General features: G+C 40.8%; 1 protein-coding gene across 2 annotated transcripts in view; it reads right to left on the bottom strand.

Moving 5' to 3' along the window:
• The window catches only part of DNMBP (dynamin binding protein), a 117720-nt gene that overhangs the window by 82174 nt on the left and 23765 nt on the right, over positions 1 to 11781 (bottom strand). For both annotated transcript variants that reach the window (XM_010859537.1, XM_010859538.1), the window contains exon 2: positions 1037 to 1190. In XM_010859537.1, coding sequence (XP_010857839.1) covers positions 1037 to 1181 — 145 coding nt within the window. In that variant the 5' untranslated portion in view covers positions 1182 to 1190. The remainder of the gene's footprint in view (positions 1 to 1036; positions 1191 to 11781) is intronic.

Below are 11781 nucleotides of genomic sequence, written 5' to 3'. Positions count from 1 at the left end.
AATAGGTAATAGTAGATAGACAAGCCTGTCAGTTGGAAAGCATCAGAAAGTTTAGCTGATTCCACCTTCTATATTTCTCTTGCACCTGTCCACTATCTCAAGACTCATCCTCTCGGTCCAAGCCATGGCTACTTCTCACCTCGATTACGGCAACAACTTTCCATCTCGCCTCCCTGCTTTTGGCTTTGCCCTTCCCTATCATTCTTCAATTTGAAGCAGAGAGCTTTGTAAAATACAAGTCTGACTGTGCTTGAAGCACGTTTACAGCAGCCCATTTCCATAACCCCTTACCACAGCATGCGCTGTTCTCCATGATCTAGTCTCTGTTGATCTCCCCATGCCATCTCCCCCATCTCAACCATTCACACTTCATGCCAGACTGAACTTTTCTCAGTTCCTCCATGCTCTTTTCCTCTTGTTCCAGGGCCCCTGAATAAGCAATCCTCTCTGCCTATCCTCTTTGACTTCTGACACACCATATTTATCCTAGCTGAGGTATCACATCTACTGGGAAATAATCTATTATCCGCCAAATACGGGTTAAGTATCAACAGAGTCTGTTCTCAGGACTGTAAGATATACTTCAAGCCAGACGTACAAAATATATGCAAGTTAAGGCTGGATTTAACACAGATGCATATTGTGGGAGAAGAACTTCTAGTCTCCTCCTGAATTCATGAAAGAAATTGGTGCTAATATATGTTTTCAAGAATAGAAAAAAGGAAACCAGGCGCATGCAAAGTGGGAGGTAAGTGCCTCTAGGATACAGGGCAACTTTAATAAATTTAGGTCACCCAGGGATTTAGGAGGGCAGCTGGTACCTAACCACGTCAACCTTTTAAAGGAACCTGCAAGGAGAGATGCAATGATAACAGACGTTCTCTCCTCACTGGTAGAAACCACGGCAGACACATGCAGAAAACACAAAAGGATCTGAAGTTTATTTACTGGGCTTGCCATTAAACCTTAATTTTTAATATAGAAAGAAGGGAGTGCCTGTGCCTATTTTGAATGTGAAGAATCATAAGCCTCTTACCTGTCACATCCTCTTTCTTTCCTAGAAGCCAAAATTCATCCACCACCGCCAATACCTCAATAATATCTCCCACAAAGAGTGGCAGTTCTTCTGACACACTAGGGCAAAAGTCAAAGATAGCTCGAACCACTGAGCCAGCCTCCATCTTTTAAACCTGGAAAGAAAGGTAAAGGAAATGGGAAAGTAGAATTATTTAAGACACTGCAATACAGACCTATATCTTGAGAATTATCATTAAGATATAAAGGTACTTATAATGAAGTCAAAGTAAATAAGAAGTTTGTACTTTAAAAAAATCAGAATGCTATCTCTACTTATTTCTTTAGAAACAATACTTTCCTCATACATTTTCACTTGATTTTCAAAGTCATTCTGGAATCGAAAAAAAAAAAAAAAATGACCTATAGCTATGAGTAACAGAAATCATGCAATGTGGAACTGCAGAATTTCCAAAATGCCTGAGGAAGGCAATATGGAAATTAACATTTTTAAAGTACAAGGCAAGAGGGTATTTTTAAAATATGGTATTTAAAAGGTAGGGAATTGAAATACGGCATTTCATCTATTCCCTATATCTTTTTTTGCTTATTTATTTCTTCTCTATTTCCACATATATTTTATTTTTTAAAGTTTTATTGATATAATTGACATACACCTCTGCATAAGTTTTTGCTTCCCTGGTGGTTTAGACGGTAAAGAGTCTGCCTGACTGCAATACAGGAGACCTGGATTCAATCCCTGGCTTTGGAAGATCCCCTGAAGAAGGCAATGGCAACCCACTCCAGTAATTCCATGGACAAAGAGAAGCCTAGTGGGCTCTAGTCCATGGGGGTGCATAGAGTTGGACATGACTGAGAAACAGAGTATATTCTGCATAAGTTTAATCATGAAGTGATTATTGCAATAAATTTAGTGAACATCCACCATTTTTTATAGATACAAAAGTAAAGAAATGTATGTAAAAATTAATTTTAAACATGTATTTTCCTTCTGATGAGGGCTCTTAGGATGTATACCCCTAATAACTTTCATACATAACATATGCAGTACTAATTATACTGATCATGTTGTACGTTACATCCCTAGTACTTATTTATCTTACAGTGAAGTTACAGAAAGTCGCTCAGTTGTGTCCGACTTTTTGTGACCCCATGAACTGTAGCCTGCCAGGCTCCTCTGTCCATGGGATTCTCCAGGCAAGAATACTGGAGTGGATTGCCATGCCCTCCTCCCAGGGGATCTTCTCAACCCAAGGACTGAACCTGAGTCTTCTGCTGGGAGTTTATACATTTTGACTGCCTTCATCCAATTCCCCCAGCCACCTCTGCCCTGATCTCTTTTTCTGAGTTTGTTTGTATCTGAAGTATAGTTGACCTATATAACACCATGTCAGTTCCTGTTACACAACTTGGTGATTCAATAGTTCTACACATTTCAAAATGATCACCGTGATAAATCTAGTCATGATATGTCATCATACAAAGACAGGAGTTACTAACTATTCCCCACACTATACATTTCATACTTGTGAATCATTTATTTTACAACTGGAAGTTACTTCTTAAACTCTCTCATCTATTTCCTTCCTCCTCCTGCCCACCTCCCCTCTGGCAACTACCTCTTTGTTCTTTGCGTCTATGACTTTGTTTCTATTTTATGTTTGTTCATTTGTTTTTTAGATTTCACATATAACTGAAATCATACAGTATTTGTCTTTCTATGACATTTCATTTAGCATAATGCCCTCTAGATCCATTCACGTTATCAAAAATGGCAAGATTCCATTCTTTTTTATGAATTAGTAATATTCCATTATACACACACACACGAATATATATACATGTATATATACATACACACACACGCACACAGATATATAATATAACCACATCTTCTTCATCTATTTATCTACTAACAGGCACTAAGTTTGCTTCCTAAAGTTTACAGCTTTTGTAAATAATGCTGCAATGAATATAGGGGCTCATCTCTCTTTCTGAATTAGCTTTTGTCAGATAAACATCCAGGGCTGGAATTGCTGGATCACACGGTAGCCCTGTTTTTAATTTTTTGAGGAAGCTCCATACTGTTTTCCATAGTGGTTGTACCAGTTTATATTCCCACCAACAGTGCATAAGAGTTCCTTTTTCTCCAGAGTACATCTTTGCCAACACATGTTATTTGGTCTCTTTAACAGCCAATAGGGTAAGTGTGAAGTGACAACTCATTGCGATTTTAATTTATATTCCCTGATGACCAGTGGTGTTGAGCATCTCTCTTCATGTGCCTGTTCCCCATCTGTACACCTTTGGAAAAACGTCTAGATCCTCTGTTCATTCTTTTAACTGGGGTGTTTATTTGATACTGAGTTGGCTGTATCATTTGCAAATATCTTCTCCCATTCAGTAGCTGGTGTTTTTCTTTTGTTGATAATTTCCTTTGCTGTACAAAAGCTTTTTAGTTTTGTGTAGTCTCTCTCCACAACTACCTTAAAGACGGGGGTACTGAGGCTCAGAAAGTTATAAAACTTAATTTGTTCAAGATCACAGAGTTTATAGCAGCAAGGCCAGGATTTGGACTGAGGGCATTCTGGTCCCTACGTGCTTCTATTTAAAAAAAAAGAAAAAGTAATTTGACCTGAATAACAGCAACAGTAGTGCAGATTTAAAATGCATTGAAAAATAAAAATCCATAAAAAGAACAAAAAAAGACTATGTAGATGGCGCCTCCAGACAAGACTGAGTACACTACACCACATCAACAATGTGTTTTCCGTTCAAAGAAGCCTACAGTCCCAACTTGCACACTACCTGCTATGGTATCTGTGCTGTTTTAAGACAATGTGTCTGTTATTCTCTGTCAAGGGAGCCTAAGTGCCTGCTCACCTGGTGGCTCAGATGGTAAAGAATTTGCCTGCAATGCAGGAGACCTGGGTTCCATTCCTGGCTGGGGACGACCCCCTGGAGAAGGGAATAACTACCCATTCCAGTATTCTTGCCTGGAGAATCCCATGGACAGAGGAGCCTGGCAGGCTATAGTCCATCGGGATACAGACAGTCAGACACAGCTGAGCAACTAACACTTCACTTCAAGCAACAGAACGGGAGGCAATAAAAAGGAGGGCATATGTACACTGGAAACCCTCAGGATTACTGTACTCTTCTCCCAAGTCTTTTACAAGAAGCAACAGACGATCTCCAGAGTGTCCAGGCCCCAAGCCTGCTGTTCTTTATTTGCCTCAAGTATTCATTTGGTGCCGGTAAAGATGAGGATTCTAACCTTCATCTCACATATAACTATGCTGTCACTTCTGTGTGATTCTTTTCTACCCCATGGACTGTAGCCTGCCAGGCTCCTCTGTCCATGGGATTCCCCAGGCAAGAATATTGGAGTGGGTTGCCATGCCCTCCCCCAGGGGATCTTCCCATCCCAGGGATCGAACCTACATCTCTTATGTCTCCAACACTGGCAGGCAAGTTCTTTAACACTAGCACCACCTGAGAGCCCCGACATATAACTGTAACCAGCATCAAAAGGCACCAAGTGCCTAGTTACAAAAAAGAATAGTTATAGCTTCGTTAAGTTTACAGTCTAAGAATGATGTGGACAAACATTTAGGCACATAATAAGTTGTTTAGTCTATTAATGCAAAGTACCTATAAGATTCTAATGACTCATGCAATGCACATGTTACATATTTCACTTGAACTACTGAGTAAAAAGAGCTTGTCCTTGTGTTACAGAAACTTTTTTCCTATAATGAGATGACTTGGGTATATAATGGAAAAAAGAAGTAGCTAGTAACACTCCCCACACCCTCTCCCACATTTTCTTTAAGTATTAAAATATATAACAAATCTTCCCTAGTGGCTCAGATGGTAAAGGATCTGCCCGCAATGCAGGAGACCCAGGTTCGATCCCTGGGTTGGGAAGATCCCCTGGAGTAGGAAATGGCAACCCATTCCAGTATTCTTGCCTGGGAAATCCCATGGACAGAGGAGTATGGCAGGCTACAGTTCACGGGGTCGCTAAGAGTCAGACACAACTGAGTGACTAACACAATTAAAAATCACACACTGAGGAGGAAGCGTAATATGAATGCAAATTACTGGGCTCCTGCTGTCAGAGACGGAGAAGGCAATGGCACCCCACTCCAGTACTCTTGCCTGGAAAATCCCATGGACGGAGGAGCCTGGTAGGCTGCAGTCCATGGGGTCGCTAGGAGTTGGACACGACTGAGAGACTTCACTTTCTTTTCACTTTCATGCATTGGAAAAGAAAATGGCAACCCATTCCAGTGTTCTTGCCTGGAGAATCCCAGGGACGGGGGAGCCTGGTGGGCTGCCGTCTACAGAGTCGCACAGAGTCGGACACGACTCAAGTGACTCAGCAGCAGCAGCAGCTGCCAGAGAGATCAAGGTTCGAATCCCAGCTCCACTATATTTTAGCTTTTTCACCTTGGATATATTACTTGGGCTTCAGCTTCTTTTTTAAAAAAATGGAGATAATCATACTTTCATAATAACCATCAAGAGGGTGATGATAATGATAAAAGTAATTATACTAATGCCTAATAAGGTGACGAATAGATTTAAGGGAGTAGATCTGGTAGACAGAGTGCCTGAAGAGCTATGGATGAAGGTTCATAACACTGTCAAAAATATGGTTTTTCCAGTAGTCATGTACAAATGTGACAGTGGGACCATAAAGAAGGCTGAGTGCCAAAGAACTGATGCTTTTGAACTGTGGTGCTGCGGAAGACTCTTGACAGTCCCTTGGACTGCAAGGAGATCAAACCAGTCATTCCTAAATGAATCAATGCTATTTATTCATTGGAAGGACTGAGGTTGACACTCCAATACTTTGGCCACCTGATGAGAAGAGCTGACTCATTGGCAAAGAACCTGATGCTGGGAAAGATTGAGGGCAGGAGGAAAAGGAGATGACAGAGGCTGAGATGATTGGATGGCATCACTGACTCAATGGAGAGGAGTTTGAGCAAACTCCAGGAGACAGTGGAGGACAGAGAAGGCTGGTGTGCTGCAGTCTATGGGGTCCCAAAGAGTCAGACATGACTTAGCAACTGAACAAGAACAACGCCTAATATTTAATTAGCACTTCTATATGTAGCACTATGACCTCCCTCCTTGGGTCTTCACAACAACCCTGCTGTATGTAGTTGGTTCCCATTCTGCAAGCTCAGAAAGGCGATGTAATCTGTCCAGGGTCACATAGTAAGTCAGACATGGAACAGGAATGCAGATCTGCCTGTCTTCAAATCCATAACCAGTATGCTAATAGTGTGAAAGCACCTGGGACAGGGGGAATACAGTAGGTGCTCAATAAATGTTAGCAGTTATTATTAAACATCATTTCCATAATCATCTACAAGACTAAATCTGTCAACGATATAGCATCATCAGAGAATGTGATATTTCAAGTATATAAACACTATATCATTTACTATATCAACATCTCAAACATGATTAACTTTGACCATGTTTAAAACCTAGGCGCATAACATACATCCTTGGCATTACCAGAAAACACACTAAACACTAACTTAATAATAAGCTCGTTATTAAGACCATTTCTTCTGTGACACAGTACCAGTGCTATGTAAGTTTCAGGTTTTTCTCTTGTAATGTCAGCCTTTGCTCTGCCTTCAGTTTATCTCCTCTGTCAACTTTTCTACGTCTTTCTAGATCGTTGTTTATAATCTGCTGGGAGTGGCAGGGAACCACACACACACCACCAAAATTATTACAAGTTTCTAGATAAATAAAAAGTAACCGTGCTCCAAATAAGAGGCTAACAAGCTCTTCTGCAGTGGTACAGTACATGTGGTAGTGCTAGAGTCCTTCAACAGTTATTTTTTATGTGCTCTGAGGCCCCTTTCTTAGTTTCTGGCTGTCTTCCAGACAGCTGAAGTTGCCAGATGTCAGATTTCCACATAAGGGTGGTGTCAAAAATATTTCTTTCCCCTAAAACAAACAATATTTTGCAAAATCCTTAACCATCTATATATTATTAAAACAACTCAAGGTTGAGCCAAGGTAGATATTATTTTCCTTTTCCTACTACTATCTTTTCTCAAATTTCATCTATCAGACTAAATATATACCTCATTATCTAAAATATCATGGAGAGAATTAGCATAAGCCCCAGAGGGTGACTTAGAGAGCTACCCTGTTCCATGGAGGAGTAACCTTTGGGAGCTGAAAGGGTTAAAGCTTCTCCTCGAGAACCTTCCTGCTCTACCAGAAAATGACTCAGAAGCAGAGGAGGGTCTGGCTCAATAAATACTTGTACCGACTGACCTCCTACCCTGTTGGAAGGAGTGCGTAATCGCTAATGAATACACACCCTGGAAGAGCGCTGCAGTCAGAGCCTGGCTAAACTACAGGATTTGTGGGTGAGACCAGAAAGGAGGTCTTTTATGTCCTCTGTTCTATGTAGAATAGCGTGAATTTCATCTGTCTTCTCTGTACACACTATGAAAAGCAACAATTATTGTTTCTGTCTGGGCCATTTTAGAAGCCAGGACTGGGATTCCCTAGGGTCCAGTTGTCAGGACTAGGCGCTTTCACTGTCATGGCCTGGGTTTAATCCCTGGTTGGGGAACTAAGATCCTGCTTGCCGTGCAGTATGGCCCAAAAATATTTTGAACCTTAATCATAACTAGTTTACACATAAATTGTTTCACCAACTTCAGATGGAAGCAAAAAAGAACTATTAATACATTGGAAATCAGAATGCAGATGGGCCTGAGAGAAGGCAGAGGAAATAAATGCCTGGATGGCATAATGTCTGGGACATCAGAAATTTTGCTATGAAAGCGTTTCTCCTCTTGCTGGTGAATGCCTGTCTCTCCACCTTTGCAGAGTCACTCTGCATAGGAGACGCAGAGACCCTTCATTCTTCAAACCCTCATAGGATATAAAACCCTATGAGGGAGGAGATTTTTGTTTGTTTTGTTCACTGGTCTAGAGCAATGCTCAGTGAGTAGTTTTTGGTGAGCAAATGATTTACTGAACTTCAGGAAAATACAAGGAACTGTTCATATCAAAATCTCTACTTCCACTTATCTGAAACTAAATTAACCATCTCTTCTCCACAAATAGTTTTATCTTCCAGCTTGAGTAACAGTGTCATATAAGTCTTTCAGACTTAGAATCTGATGTCAAACATCAGAATCTGATACTTCTTCATCCTCTATAATCCAGACAGTACACTAACCGCAGCAGCTACCATTTAAGAATTTATCACATGCCAGACACTGAGCTAGGAGCTTGTACCATCACCACACTGCAAGGTGGAGACCAAGGTGCTCGAGTCAGTGTCCCTGGCTTCAAATCCCAGTGGCACCACTAAACAACATACTTAACTCTCGGACGCAAAGCTAAACCAGAACTCAAGTCTATTTGACTCCAATGCCCAGGTACTTTTTACTGTAAATGTTATTAATTCTCTTACATCTCACTGGTTCTTCCTTCAAAATTACTAAATTTCCATTTTCCTCTCTTTAGTTCTCCAACATTTTATTATGAAATTTTTCAAACAGCCAAGCTGAAAGAAGCTGACACCCACCACGTAGAGTCTACCATGAACATGTTACTGCGGGCACTTTGTCACATACCATCGAGCTCCCCATTTTTCAATCCTTGTTATGTTTTGATGTATTTCAAATATTCATTTTTCATTTTATCTTTGATGTATTTCAAAATATATTACAGATATTTTCCCCAATACTTTAGCATGTATCTTAAATAGAGTTTATTATTTGTTAATGCATTTTCATTTGGGGAAGTAACATTTTCCTCTCTTTTTAGCTAAAGATACAATTTTTCTCCTCACTAATCTGTCAGTGAACCTGGTTAATCTTTTAAACGGTCAATTTTTACACATTACACAGTTGCTTAAGAATTTACAAGATTTTCCTACTCTCTATAATGCATTCACATATTCAACAAATTTTAGTCAAGCCAAATGGAGTCAATCAAATTCCCACGCAGGCTGAAAATCTGGCTCTGCTGGGTAGGCTAACCAGTTGATGACTCTTTAACCCAATTTTCTTTAAATATTTATTCTCTAATTCTGTTGGTGACTAACAGGAACATTTAAACTCTCCTCTATTGTCCTAAGCAACTCAACTCTTATCCCAAAGTACCTACCCTACACAGGACAAAATAAGACTCTGTAGAAAACCCAACCACTATCCAATAAGGAAACAGGCTTCTTTCCATGAGAAAGAGATCAATAACGCAGACAATTGATTCATAAATCTGCAGTGATTTTTCTTTTTTTTGGTGGAGGGAGCCTGGCAGGCTATAGTCCATAGGGAAGCAAAAAAAGGAAATGGCAACCCACTTCAGTATTCCTGGCCTGAAGAAATCCATGGATCAAGCAGCCTGAGGTTGTAAAGAATCGCACACGACTGAGTGACTTTCACTAAGGATATTTTAACACTTTCAAAGGACTAAAGACCTAGGCAGCAATCTCTCTATCCAGTTTTACTTCTCTGATGTACCAAGGAACATTCAAGATGTTCTGAGGTGAGCTGTAGTTCCTGCACCCAAGTTCAGTTCAGTTCAGTTGCTCAGTTGTGTCCGACTCTTTGCGACCCCATGAATCCCAGCATGCCAGGCCTCCCTGTCCATCACCAACTCCTGGAAACTTGGCTTAGTCCCCATCATTTCCCCAAAACATGCTGAGGACACTAATCATATTGTCCCCAAATGCAAGAGCTCTTTGGTCACTATAAACCTGTGGAAGGCTATATGCCATATTGCTCTCTTGGAGGGACATTTTACTATATTAAAGACTGAGTCAATCCAGCCAAGAACTCCTTTTTAATTCAACTTCTCCGGCACAGCACACGTTTTTTGGGGTCAAACTTTATATATATATATATATTTTAACTGTTTCTCACTCCACTTATTCATAAATAGTCCTTGTGCATTCCTAACCAATCAAAAGGCTCTCTGCTCCCATAAAGCACTTTCTGTCCAAAACTCATCCCTTTGTTTACATGCTGTTTCTTTTATCCATGGTAGACTCCACTGTCTTTCCACACATTTAAACTGCCTCCAGATGATGCCCTTCTCTCTTGCTCAAGCCCACATCCACTGTTCATGTTTCAGCTCCCTTGTTCTTTTATCACCTTGCAGTTCTGTGAGAGATCAGGCTGGACTTGTAAAAGTTGCAGCCATGAGAGTGAATGTATTCAGTATTAACGAAAACACATCCAGAAATAAAAATAACACTTAAAAAAGTGTATCATGCAACCTGTATGGCCATCAAAAGAACAGGTAAACAAAATGCAGTATATACACACAATGGAGTATTATTAAAAAGGGCATTCTGACACATACCACAACATCAATGAACCTTGAGCATAATGCTAAGTCACAAAAAGACGAATACTGTGCGATTTCACTTATATGATGTATCAACAGTAGTAAAGCTCATGGAAACAGTAAGTAGAAAGGTGGTTACTGGGGGGTGAGGGGAAGGAAAATGGGTACAGAGTTTCAGTTTGTGACCATGGAAAGGTTCTGAAGATAGATGATGATGGTGGTGGCACAACAAAATGAATTTAATGCCACAGACCTGTACACTTAAAACGGCAAAATGGTAAATTCTATGTTTTACATACACGCACATATATATGTATTTATCATAACAAAGATTTTTAAAAAGCTATGTAATAAGATGCGAGAGAATGTAGAAGAAGGCCTAGTAAACTTCAATAATTGCTGACAAGCAACATATCTACAAGTCTGGGCATACTTCATTAAAAGAAAATCTCCTGAGATGACAAACTTTCCCCCTGAAAGAAAAGTGAAAAAAAGTGAAAGCCGCTCAGTCATGTCTGACTCTTTGCAACCCAATGGACTATACAGTCCATGGAATTCTCCAGGCCAGAATACTGGAGGGGGTAGTCATTCCGTTCTCTAGGGGATCTTCCTAATCCAGGGATAGAACCCCAGTGTCCCACATTGCAGGCAGATTCTTTACCAGCTAAGCCATGAAGGAAGCCCAAGAACACTGGGGTGTGTAGCCTATCCCTTCTACAGTGGATCTTCCTGACTCAGGAATCGAATCAGGGTCTCCTGCATTGCAGGCGGATTCTTAGATATTGATATCAAACCTGGGACAGACTGAGAACACTGAACATTAAAGCCAGGGTTGGGTGTCTTCCATTTCCCCTTCCAGGTCTATCTGTCCTCCCCTCCTCCACCTTGCTCTATGCTCCATGAGGCTGACCCACAAGAACCGCATCAAGGTGTTCCCTTGCCTCTGGCTTCCAGTTTGGATCAGCCAATGGGCATCACCAGTAGGAGATTGAAGGCAGAGGGATGGTGAGGTTGGGTGTTTATTCCCATGCATCTTTTCCAGCTGGGCTGTGAGTTGGCTTGGCTATGTCATTCTACTAAAGGCCACAGCTAATATAAGGAAGCTGAAAAAGAAAAAGAGTCAGGTAACGACCCAGTTTTCTGCCCCTTGAGGCCTGGGTGGCTCACTGGCTATCTCTGGGGTACAGTACAACTCTCCAGTATTTTGCCTACATCTGTCTGTTCCAAGTGGGACCTCCTCAAATTACCCGATCTGAGTATGCCTTCTACATTCTGCTAAGCCCCTGACAGATATATGCCCAAAAGGATCCTTCTGAGTTTATGAGAACTATGCATGAAAAAACGGAGAGAGAAAATACAGGAAACCATAGTTTCCTAAATCTACCATCC

The sequence above is a fragment of the Bison bison genome, unplaced genomic scaffold, assembly GCF_000754665.1.
Source record: "Bison bison bison isolate TAMUID 2011002044 unplaced genomic scaffold, Bison_UMD1.0 scf7180017864456, whole genome shotgun sequence".
In the NCBI taxonomy this organism is placed as follows: Eukaryota; Metazoa; Chordata; class Mammalia; order Artiodactyla; family Bovidae; genus Bison; species Bison bison.
The sequence above is the reverse complement of the archived record's forward strand: the minus strand, read 5'-3'. Positions and strand labels throughout refer to the sequence as shown.